This window comes from Kogia breviceps, chromosome 20 (assembly GCF_026419965.1).
Source record: "Kogia breviceps isolate mKogBre1 chromosome 20, mKogBre1 haplotype 1, whole genome shotgun sequence".
Classification (NCBI taxonomy): Eukaryota; Metazoa; Chordata; class Mammalia; order Artiodactyla; family Physeteridae; genus Kogia; species Kogia breviceps.
In genome coordinates this window covers 9,275,896-9,288,005 of record NC_081329.1, presented here as the reverse complement: position 1 = coordinate 9,288,005, position 12,110 = coordinate 9,275,896, and the positions used below count along the sequence as shown (strand labels likewise).

General features: G+C 50.0%; 1 protein-coding gene across 3 annotated transcripts in view; it reads left to right on the top strand.

The window, feature by feature from the left end:
• The window catches only part of MYOM2 (myomesin 2), an 86,186-nt gene that overhangs the window by 72,638 nt on the left and 1,438 nt on the right, over positions 1 to 12,110 (top strand). For all 3 annotated transcript variants that reach the window (XM_067022452.1, XM_067022451.1, XM_067022453.1), the window contains 6 exons: positions 42 to 80; positions 4,858 to 4,963; positions 9,356 to 9,519; positions 9,772 to 9,808; positions 10,677 to 10,699; positions 11,783 to 11,838. In XM_067022452.1, the coding sequence (XP_066878553.1) occupies positions 42 to 80; positions 4,858 to 4,963; positions 9,356 to 9,519; positions 9,772 to 9,808; positions 10,677 to 10,699; positions 11,783 to 11,838 (425 nt within the window). The remainder of the gene's footprint in view (positions 1 to 41; positions 81 to 4,857; positions 4,964 to 9,355; positions 9,520 to 9,771; positions 9,809 to 10,676; positions 10,700 to 11,782; positions 11,839 to 12,110) is intronic.

The window sequence follows — 12,110 nt, the reverse complement described above, 5'->3', positions numbered from 1 at the left end:
GAATTAGACATCGTAATGGTACGTTTCCTTCTCCCTTTCAGTGTACGAGGACATGATTTTGGCCTTGAGTAGAGTCTGTGGTAAGTAAATGCCTTCTAACTTTCGAGTCATTTTGGTGCTAAAATCGCTATTTCCTGAGAAGGGCATTTTCCACAGCTAATGGGACCACAGTGCATCCCCTGTGAACAGGCCCAGATTCAACGGCAGAACAGTTATCTGACTGCCTCGGTGATGCTTTTTAAGGGGGTTTTCGGCATTATATGCAGAATGTTTTTCTTAAAAAAAAAAAAAAAAAAAGAGACAAAACAAACTCAGTTTGGACCCCCTCATTAGCCACTTCTTGTGATTTGCCTTCGGTCAACTCCGATGACGCTTTGTCCATAATTGCTCTCAGCGTCGGCGTTACAAATGCTGAAATTTGAAGCCTCCGGTTTTGTGTCTGGTTTCATATATACTAAACCACTTATTAGCTTTGCAAATAAATTCTTCCTCTCCATTTACCCTTCCATGGAAACTGTGAGAACAAAGATATTGGTTATTAATTTGATAATAATAGCTTCTCTGTGTAGAGGGCTTTCTGCTGATTATAAAAGTTTACGGCTGTGGGCTTTCTAGAGATGACCTAATTGATATCATCAGATCAGGCACCGAAGGCCCGGATCAGTTAGGTGGCTTAACCATGGAGCTCGGGCAGCCAGAGTCAGGACCAGAAGCTCCCATCTCTCCCACGTCTGAGCTCATCTGCTGCCCCGGAAGGTTTTTTTGGTCATTCTTCTGGAAAACTTCCGACGTTTATTTTTTTCATCACTTTCTCAGAACATCCCCGTAAGGTAGACTGTTCCTTTTTGCTTTGGCTTGTCACATAGATGACCACGTTTTGAATGAGTTTTACTCCTGATGATTATTAACGGGCCGAATGCCACTCCGTGGCGTACATGCCACTTTGCGAAGGTACGTTAAGCCACTTGAAAGGCGGCTTCACGCTTATGCTCCACGGGATGGCCTTGCATTAAAGCGTCACGCGACCTGGAACATTGGTGACGCGATTGATCGTGGTGTCTTGAAAAGTGAAGGTACCAGTGAAGGGGACAGAGCAACACAGCAGGTAGTTTCCTGTTGTATTCTCGTGATCTGGGGTCCCAGATGCCCGAGCCCGGAAGGACCACGTGTGTCTTACTGAGAGTTAACTGTGCTGGACAGAGAGAAGGGGCGGGACACGCAGCCTCACCACTTTCAGCCTCTGTCCTCCCGCGGAGCCAGGCCCTGGGTCTACCGGACGCTGCACGTTCAGTGCTGTTGCGGCCGGAAAGGAGCAGAGCAAGTGTTACCTGATCTACGAGGTGCACGTGTCAGTAGCAAGCAGGGGCTTCTCCGCAGCCCACGTGCGCGGCCCGTTACCCCAGAGCTGCCCCATCTTCCCGGCCGTCCCGCTCGGGCTGCAGTGGGCTTTCCCCACAGCCAGGTGTCGTGGCCGCCTGGGCTGTCGGTCCGCGTGTGACATCTGTGGTTCCCCTGTCCCCTTGCTGCATCCCTCAGGGATCTCAGTCACCCCGTCCTCTGACCTCTGACCTCAGGGAAGCTGTGCCTCTGCCTCTTCTGTGTCTTCTGAGAGCCCTTGGGGGTGCAGACACCCAGGCGCATGCTCAGACACGCTCACACGTACACACACACCCCCACTCCTCCTCCGCCCGCCTACCGCGCGTGGAGGGGGCCCATGGTCCGGGTTGCAGAAAACGGCCCGGTCTCCACACGCCTGGGGCGGCTGGGAAGTGGCCCTCTTCTCCGTAAGAGGCCCCCCACCCCCCAGGAATATTCTCAATCCTTGAAAATGCCATGATTCCTGCTCGGGTTCCAAGTGGGCTCTTGTCACCTGCAATCAGTGGCTTTTTAGACCTAATGCAGCCCCGAGTTGGTCTAACCGAGAGCAGACAGCTCTGAGCGCGCCACTCCTGAAACAGCCGGAGTGAAGATGGGTACGCGTCCTCCGTGCTCTGCTGACGGCCACGTGGACGCTGTGACACGAGTCACGGTCTCGCCGTGCGTGTCGGGTGCCTGCTGGCCTCTACCTGTTGAACGAGGGTCCAGCTCCACCCGGGAGAGGCGTTTTGGGTCAAATTCGATAGTTACATGTAGCAGCATCAGGGTAATACTGGGTGGACGTATGGAGTACTTCTTCTGAATTTGCAAGTAGAGAGCTGTCAAAACAGTGATTTCCTGTTTCCTGGAGCACAGAAACTCTCCCTATTCGTTTTCTTGGCTCTTAATCCAAATTTCCCTTCACAGCTTTGGGTGGGGGCGCGGGGTGTGGGGAGATAGTGTTCCCGGAGCTTCTAAGACCAAACAGCCTCTGGGGTTTGCATGTTGGAAAGCAATCAGTGGCTCTTCTTGGGGACCCCCTCCCCAAATTTTGTTCGAATTTCAGGGCCAACTAGAGGCTTTGGATAAATATGGGATCCTCACGTCAGCCTCCCGGGCTTCCACCTTCCCGACCCTGATCCCACAGAGAGGACCCTGCAGTGGCTTGTGGATGGCACAGTGTGGGAGGCTTTCCTGCCGGGTCAGCTAGCAACCCACAGAACAGAACTCTTTGTTCTTCGTGTCCCGAAGGTTAAAGGCTGTGCTTGGCTGCAAAGCAAACCTGCTGTTATAGAGAGAGTTAGGGTTCCTCAGCCTCCTCCTCCTTATGATAAGGAATTTGGACAAGGCGGCATCCAAGTTCTCATCCAGATGTAAAGTTCTATAATTCTCTGGCTGCAGATGAACCCGTTATAAAAATCGATGCCAGAGTTACAGTTCTCCGTGTGGGTGATGCTTTGTGTGTATGTGTGCACATGCACGCCTTTGACATTTCTCTTCATTTCCATGTTGACTTTTGAGATGCAGAAAGCACAATTGGAGACGCAAACTCCTTGGTTAGGTTTTCGGCATCTCCATTAACTGTATCTGACAAGGCGTGCCAAGGGACTCTGTATTTTTGCAGAACCTTGGACGAGACCCACATTATCTAGATGAGAACGCTGGTCACTGAGAAGTTGGGTGATCTGTCCTGGGTCACTAGCAGAGTATTCTCGGGTCCCTAGATTAGGGGTCCAGTTCTCCTTCTACTGTACTTCGGAACTCCCCCCTCATCACGAGATGTATCTTCTGAGACGTTACCCACCCAGCTCTTTAACGTTGGCAATCCTTCAGTTTTACAAAAATGTCTAAGGTGTATTTTACCTACAGGGGGCCAAGCTCAAACTGTATACCTTGATTTTTAATACTTACAGAACTCTGAAATGTCTAATCAAATAACTTTAAGAATCAATTGTGAAACAAAAACACCAATGACAGAACTTACTTTTGGTATGGGGACTGTGTAGATTAAATACCTATCTGGTTAAATTTTGTCTAATAAGATATAAATGCCCCTTAAACCTTCAAAATCAAGGCTCAGTAAGGAGGCAGCGGATATAAAATGAGAAAACAGGGAAACAACTTCCTAGGTCGTGTTGCCCTGGTCAGCATCCTGCTTGGAAATCAGGCTCCTGTAATCTGATCACTTGGAACGTGCACCCTGCCATCCTTTCCTCCGTGTGGTGGGCGAAGTTAATTATCTGTTGATTTTCTAGCTGAAATGAAACCCGTCTGGTTCTGTGGGGTAGAGTTGAATTCTGTGTGCAGGGCTTGAGTCTCAGTATTTAGGGAAAGTGCCAGGCACCATCCTTGCATTTGAGCTGAGAACTGCTCTCCTTCTGTCTGTGTCCGTCTCATGGCTGGTACCTTTCCCTCCTCCCCGCTTGATTGGAAAAACCTTGTGCGCTCGTGATCATTTATCGACTGCAAGTGTAGTCTGGAAAATGACCCTCGACTTTCAGCTATTCGGCCTCTTTAAGACGGCAACGTTTCCGTATTTTTGTGCTCAAGGATGTGCAGCTTGTTACCCTCTGCATCTGGTCAGCCCCTTGCCCTGCCCCACGTAGGGAGAAGCAAAGCGGAGGAAGGGGTTTGGAAAAATCCATTTCTGCCTTTCTCTTTGGACAGGAGTAGAGAGAAAGAGGACGCCAGAGGCCAGGGAGGTGAGGCATTCAGCTAGATGGGCTCCAGCTGCGGAGCTCCATAAGGGGATTCCCATCCCTACATCATTTACATGGATTTTCCAGAAAGTTCTGTAAGGGATTGAGTGCCTGGAGGCTCCATTCCCTTCAGGGGAAAGGTTATTTTAGCAAATGCCAGGAAGAAGGAGGGGGGAGATGCAAGAAGGTGGGTGCAATCTGGCAGACAGGGCAGACCCCGTCAGTTTGGAATCCCATCTATATGGGAAGCTTGTGTGTGGTCTAATTTATAAGTTGATTCCTGTGGAAATGACTGGATGGAAGTGGCCAGGGATGTGAGAAGTGCCCTTAGGGAATATTTTCTTGGGGCCATTTGAGTTCCTTGATGCTATCGTCAACGAGATTTTCAGATAATTTTGGTGTGGCAAAAGCTTATTTTTTTTTTTTTTTTTTTTTTTTGCGGTATGCGGGCCTCTCACTGCTGTGGCCTCTCCCGCTGCGGAGCACAGGCTCCGGACGCGCAGGCCCAGCGGCCACGGCTCACAGGTTCAGTCGCTCCGCGGCATGTGGGATCCTCCCGGACCAGGGCACGAACCCGTGTCTCCTGCATTGGCAGGCGGATTCTCAACCACTGAGCCACCAGGGAAGCCCGCAAAAGCTTATTTAATGAATGATCATGGCCTGGGCAAATTGTGGCTGACGGGTGTTAGAATATATGCGTGGGATGCATTTACAGCAGGATGTAACCTGGCCACAGGGCTTGTCCATTCTCACATAGCACAGACTGCTTTCCTCAGATCTGAGTATGTTTTATTTTCTGCAGGAGCCTCTGCTTCTCCACTGAAGATACTCTGCACCCCAGAAGAAATAAGACTTCAGTGTTTCATGAAATATTTCACCGAAGAAATGAAGGTGAACTGGTACCACAAGTAAGTGTCCACGTGCCGTGGACTGTGGCCGCGCCATCCACGGGGCGGTGCCCGGGGCTCACGGCTGGGACACGCGTTCATAGCCAAGTCCGCTCAAGACTTTGTAGTTTTGAGACGTGATGAGAGCCTTGGGCTCGGGGCAGGACCATCACAGAACCTGGGGGGGTGGAGAAGGAGAGAGATAAAGAAGTGCCTGAAGGTACTGGAGACAAAGTTCTTCAGTGTCTTGGTTTGGACAAAGGTGGTTTTACTGGTGACACACACTTTGTCTGGAATCCAGCAGAGCTAATGGAAAAATAATATTTTGAAAAGATGCTCCAGATTTCCAGTCTGTTGGTTTCTCACTAGATTGATTAAAAAGAAAAGGACCAAACAAACTTAATTGTACGTAAAAGAAGAAAGCACGAGGGAGGAAACTCTGTACGAGCAGCAGGTTTCTCTGTATTTCCTGCCTGCTGCTGGTCGCCTGTCCAGCTGGGCGTGTTCGCTACTAAAACCCTGGAGACCCTCATTATGGTCCCAGCATGTGGACGAGTGCCTGCCCCCAGCCCCCTGGGGTCTGCCCTTCCGACCGTCCCCCCACGGTTATCTCTAACGCACCCGTCAAAGGGGGCGGATGAAGCGGGGACCGACCGTGGAGTCTGTCTCTAACCTGAGGACATGGGCAGCACTTGCGGGCCAAGTTTTCAGTGATGTCCGTATACCAGAATCGTCTGCTCCTCCACGGACTGGGACCTCGGAGTGTCCACCTTGTGCCTTTAGATGTTATTTTCCCTAATTAACATTCCAAAAGGCAAACTTCATGCTTATGACTACTTTACTTGTAAAAGTGTTATTTAGGTGAATCTATTCGTGAGTAAACCGAAGCGCTGAATGGATAAATGTCTTGGGATATCTTTTTCCTGTTTACATTTTGACGTGCTGTGCTTTTGTCTTAGACGTTATGATCAGAAGCATAAACTAAGAAGGTGTATTGACGTCTTAGTGCGTCTGTGTTTGGAATCCTGCCTCTCTGTTTTGGGTAGTTAGTTTGGAAATCTGTATCAGGTGGAGTCACTGCAGATCCCATACTAAGGGGTTTGTGGGGAAGTGGCTTTTTCTAGAGGATTCCAATAACAGGGGCTTTGAAGACTGAAACTCTGGTGTAGTTTTGTGATGTAATTCTTGATAAGGATTTATTTTTTAAAACCAATGAGTAAATGTCTGTTTCTAGCTGAATCAGACCTTCTCCTGGAAGAGGAGAATGAATCACTTCCTTCTCTGGGCTTCTTTGTTATTTACAGCCTATCATCTTTCAGTAAGTTGTGTGCAGCTGTGATAAGTGTCTTATCTTCCCTGGTAAACGCGTCTGTCCTCTGCGGGAGGCTGCTGCTTCTCCAGCTTTGCCTCCCAGGGCATGGCTGGCTCTGTGCTGGGTGCCGGGCATGCAGAGTTTAAATACATGCCACACCCCACGTGAACACGTGCCCGGGCACGCGGGTACACGTATGTTGTGTTACTGTGTGTTATACACTTCACACACATGATTTCATTTAACCCTCACAAAAGCCCTAGGAGCTTGGTATTAATACACACATTTTACAGATGTGAAAACTGAGGTTTTGCAAGAGGACGGTAAATCATTCGTTCAAAGTCACACAACTAGTAAGTGAAAGAGCAGGGATCGGACACTAGTTGGTCTGGTTCTGGCCACTACGGTGCTGAGGGCCATCCAGCCGAAAGGAGGGGACTGATTGCAGGCAGACAGACAGGCTGAGAGATGAGGGCTCGGATCACATGTCTGCCTCATCAAAACAGTCGTATCAGAAGAAACCATCCCTAGAGACCAACAGAGCTCGATTTCCCCGGACTCCTGAAAGTGGTGGTTGCCATGCTTTCTCTTCTCCAAGCAGAATCAACACAAGTATTTCTTCAGTTCTTTAGTAACTAAAATATAACCTTTAGTTATTTTTTACTACTTGACTATTACATAGTATTCAATGCTATGTTAAACTTTATTTTATAGTTATATTCTAGCACTGAAATATAACCTTGGTTATTTTTCACTATTTGACTATTAAGTAAGTTCTTGTTAGATAATACTTGGAAAAATAGAGAATAATATAAAAGATTTGTTGAAATACAATCTGCAGGACTTCCCTGGTGGCGCAGTGGTTGAGAGTCCGCCTGCCGATGCGGGGGACACGGGTTCGAGCCCCGGTCCGGGAAGATCCCACATGCCGCGGAGCGCCTGGGCCCGTGCACCACAAACTACTGAGCCCACGCTCTAGAGCCCGCGTGCCATGAAGCCCTCGTGCCTAGAACCCGTGCTCCACAACAAGAGAAGCCACCGCAAGGAGAAGCCCGCGCACCGCAACGAAGAGTAGCCCCCGCTCGCCGCAACTAGAGAAAGCCTGCGCGCAGCAACGAAGACCCAACGCAGCCAAAAATAAATAAATTTATTTTTTAAAAAAGAAAGAAATACAATGTGCTGCTGGATGCTAAATAGCCCACCTAACAGAGTCAGGGACGCCCAAAGGAGACTCGAGCTGTGGACCTGGACATTCTGTGCCAGTGGGTGGCGAGAAATGTTCTTTGACGAAATGCTGAGTAAGACATCGAGGGCATCTTAGAAGAGGGGCTGAAACCTATTTCAAAGGAGTTAGAAGCATACAAAGGGGAACTCAGCACACATGTCCCTTTGAAGAAGGATTTTGTTCTTTTGCTCAAAGGTGAAATTACTCTGTCATCGAGAAAGGGCTAGACCTCAAATTGCTAAGTATGGACCACTGAAGACTTAGACGCATCACAGCCGCTGAAGACGCCGCGTGGCCTCTTTATAGAAGAAAACACTTTGGATTTTAATTCAACCTGGGAAATTTCGCATGCAGAGGCCCCTGAAATCTCAGTGAGGCCTGGAGCTCCCCGGGGGAGGGGAGAGGCGGGGCTGCCGCGCAGGTGCGCCCACCACCCCTCCCCACCCTCTCCTCCAGCCCCTCCCCACCCCCTGCAGGGACCCATCTCCTGGGTTTCTTTCGCACAAATGAGCAGACACACCTAGGCTTTCTTCCATCCTCCTCTTTCTTACCTTAACGTAAGATATTTTAAATTTAGTTGGGAGTGAAGGGATTTGGTCATGTTTTGTGATCAAATAATAAAACCAAGGAAGAGGTTTTATCCGACTTGGCCCATTTAAGTCCCAAAACAATAACAAACAAATAGTCCTTCGAACCAAAGTCACTGTCTAGGGGGTAACAGTGATAACACATTCAATGCAGCCAGCAGCTGTCCTTTGCTACCAGGACTTGTTTGCCTTCTTATAAGTTGGCTGATTCAGCAGAAGCCATCCATAGCGGATGTAGGGTGAGGGTGGGACTGCTGATCAGGGAGGGTTCTGGAATTCACCCCAGGGGTGGAGCCAGGCCGGGAGCTCTGAGCTGGGTGGAGGAGCCAGGTGGGGGTTTGTGTCTGCTGCTGGCCCTTTGCTGGCGGGTGGCTTCACATGGTGTCTGGGAACAGCATTTGTGCCCAGTCCAGCAAGGCGCCGGGGCTGTGACAGAGGCGGAGTCAGAACTCAGGTCAGGGCTTAGGATGGAAGGTGGGTGGCTCCTTTCTGGAGCTGAGCTCAGTGTCACGCGCCAGGCTGCGCACGTGCTGGCTCAGGGAGCCGTGAGCTCCTGCGCTAGAGCCCAGGTGGGGTTAGGGCTCTGAGAAGGGCACCCAGCGGGTTGCGTGTGGTTTGGCATTTGATGGGCTCCTCCTCCTCCTCCAGTGCAGCATTTACCCCTCGCCCTGGCTGAGCCGATGCCGCGGTAATTCTCCTTTTGTGACTGGATTGTTTAACTCAGCATAATGTCCTCCAGGCCCACCCATGTCGTAGCAGGTGTCAGAATTTCCTCCCTTTTTAAGGCTGAATGATATCCTGTTATATGGATGGACCACAGTTGGTTTATTCGTCATCTGTCGATGGACACTTGGGTTGTTTCTACCTTTTGGCTACTGTGAGTGATGCCGTTGTGAACATGAGTGTACGAATATTTGTTCGAGCCCCTGCCGTCAGTTCTTTTGGGTGTGCATCCATTGGGTCCCACAGTGACTCTATTTTTAACTTTTTGAGCAGAAAAATGCCATACTGTCTAGAGTATTTGATAGTCTATTACCTATTACCAAGAAGCATATGTTAAACCGCAAGATGTCTTTAAAAACTAAGTATCAGATTTAATTTCAGAAGGCTTTCAGAGCTGAGCTGCTGATGTAGTTAGTAAATGTATCATATCCAGAAAAATCTATGATGACATCAGCTCCAGCAAGTTAGAGGAGGCTCCCCCTGAAAGATGTGTAATATTGCCCCACAGGTATCTTACACGTAATATGAGATTGTAAATTGAGTATGTCCCTGTGACTTTTTCAAAGGGATGCTAAGATTGCATCGAGTGAGCACATGAGGGCCGGTGGGAGTGAGGAGATGGCCTGGCTGAAGATCCACGAGCCCACCGAGAAGGATAAAGGGAGATACACCTTCGAGATTTTTGACGGCAAAAATAACCATCAACGGTCACTTGACCTGTCTGGTCAAGGTAAGATCATTATTCTTTAGCACCTAATAATTTTGAACTTAAGGATTACCTTAGTGATCAAGGGTGCTGAGAGGGAAACGATCTGATTTTACCATTTTCATTCAGAGAAGATTACTTTATTCATTTGGCTATTTCATTAAGCAAACCAATCAGTTTTCATTAAGCAAACTCTCCCGAGCAGAGCAGCTAAGGGAATGAATAAAAGCCGAACAAGTTCAAACAGTTACTAATGTACAAAATATTTCCTTGCAGCTTTTGATGAAGCATTTGCCGAATTCCAGCAGCTCAAGTAAGATTTGCATGCTTGGCTATTATGTTTCCGTCCGGGGTCCAGTTGACGTGCTGTCATTTTGGCTGAGTGTGGGAACATCTATGGATGCGTAGCTGACCCAAGAAATGTGATGCTCTTAGGAACTGGGATTAAAAATAACCATTTAAACCGTTCAGTATCTAGAAGAAGGCATTCTTCTAAACTATAAATGCATCTATCAATTAACTTTAGAGTTATAATAACCCTGGGTTAATTTAAATGAATTGAAATGCTGAATTTCTGAAATAGCTATAATTATAGCAACGTCACACAGAGCAATTTTTTAATGTTGTATATTTAGGTTCTTTTTAAAGACTTTATATTTCTAGGGCACTTTTAGGTTCACAGCAAAATTGAGAGGAAGGTACAGAAAATTCTCATTTCTTTTTAGCTGAACAATATCCCAGTGTTTAGGGCAACTTTTTAAAGAATAACTGGGGATTTCTAAACATGTGTCTAAATTTCAGAGCATCCGACACCGAGAACAGTCTTTGTCCCACACTAGGTTATTCAGTAAATGTTTGTTGAATGGATGAGTGGACGATTTAGGTAAATCAAATACCAACATTTTCAAAAATCTCCAGTGTAATCTGGTGGAAAAAGAAACTTTTCTGTGAGTTTTATCCGCTGGAAGACAGAGCAGTGGGAAACGGCAGGAAAAGTACATGCATACGGGTCCTCAGACCCTGTGACCCAAATGCGTTCTTCTAGGAGAAGCAAACACGTTTCCTTCTTCAGTTTGCTTTTATCATCTCTAGCAAACCTCTGAAATGTGTGATGCTTTTGGTTGATAGCATTTGCTCATGACTCTTTTATTCTCTGCTCTCCGCCCCCCTTTAATTTTCAGGGCAGCTGCTTTTGCAGAGAAAAGTAAGTACATGTTAGATTATAACGAGCACAAAATATTTGGGGTGGGGCAGAGGGTCTGTACTTAAGACTGTTCATTTTGTGCATTAAATAACAGACAGCAAATGCTGTCGCCTGCTTGGAAACCCTCAAGACTGTCCACAGCCCCTGCTGCTTTCACCGGCTCATCCCCTGCTTTCCCACAGCCTGCCTTCCCCCCACCCCCCCCACCCCGGCCTCCTTTCTGCCTTCACCTTCCACCACCTGTTCTGTGTCCTTTCACGAGCTGCTCAGTCAGGAGCGGCCACCGGAGGAGGCTCAGGACAGGCCCAGGAAGGACGGTTTGTTGGGATTTCGGGTCCCAGAGGCAGGGCCACTCCGGGCCCGTGGGGGGATGGCCAGGGGGTCAGGGGACAGGACGGAGGGAAGACAGGGCATGGCCTTTACTGGGGTTTCCAGGGGAAAGGCAGGCGGGGCGGGGGGAGCCCGTACGATTGGCCGCTTTTCGTGATTTTGCTGGGCTTTGGGCGACAGGGCTGCCCCGAGCCTCTGGGCACCCAGCCCGGGCGTTTCGGGCAGAGGAGGGTCACCTCCCCGGGGGCGGGGCAGGCGGAGGAGGCCGGGCCTGGCCGGGCTGTTGGCGTAGGTCCCAGGCGGGCTCCTGGCTGGGGCCTTGGCTGGCGGGGGGCTGTCTCTGCCCAGCCAGGCGGGACTGACGATGTCAGAGCATCGCAGTGGACAGAAAATGAAAATATACCTGCAGTACATCCCCCTGCAAAATCCCCTCTCCAGAGGCCAGGCCCCCAGTTCCTGACCAAATTACAGAAGGATGGGGTCTGCCCTGTGTTGAGCCCCTGGTGAGACTTTGCTCCTCACTCCGGCTCACGGCCGCGTGGCCTCTCGACAGTTTCGCGACCCCGTGCCCGGCGTCACTTAGCCCCCGCTCCCACCCCGCACCTCGGCACGGGCCCCCCTACGGTGTGCCTTGCCCTGTGTCCTCTCCCGGGCCAGCGCTCCTGTCGTGCCCCTCGACGCTCAGCCCAGGGCCCGAGCCCCGGCAGCGTCCCCGCGGACGGCTTTCCCAGCCGAGTCTCTTTGCTCTTGCAGATCGCGGCAAGGTGCTCGGCGGCTTGCCCGACGTGGTGACCATAATGGAGGGAAAGGTGAGGGCAGGCAACGGGGCGCCCAGGGAGGGAGGCCGAAGCGGGGGGTCCCCACGGCAGGCCCAGTGCCAGCAGGCGGTGGGGGGGGGGTGCGTCCTCGGTCCTGCTGGGCCCAGGCTGCCTCTGGGAAACTCGTGTCCTCAAAGGAGGGAACAGTCCAACCCTCCGAATGCACAGAGAGCGCCTTTCCCACCACGGGGAGACACGTTACGTGGTGTGTTTGTGACACCCGGTGTTTCCAGCCCCGGTGTCCACCTGGCTCTGATGCCACG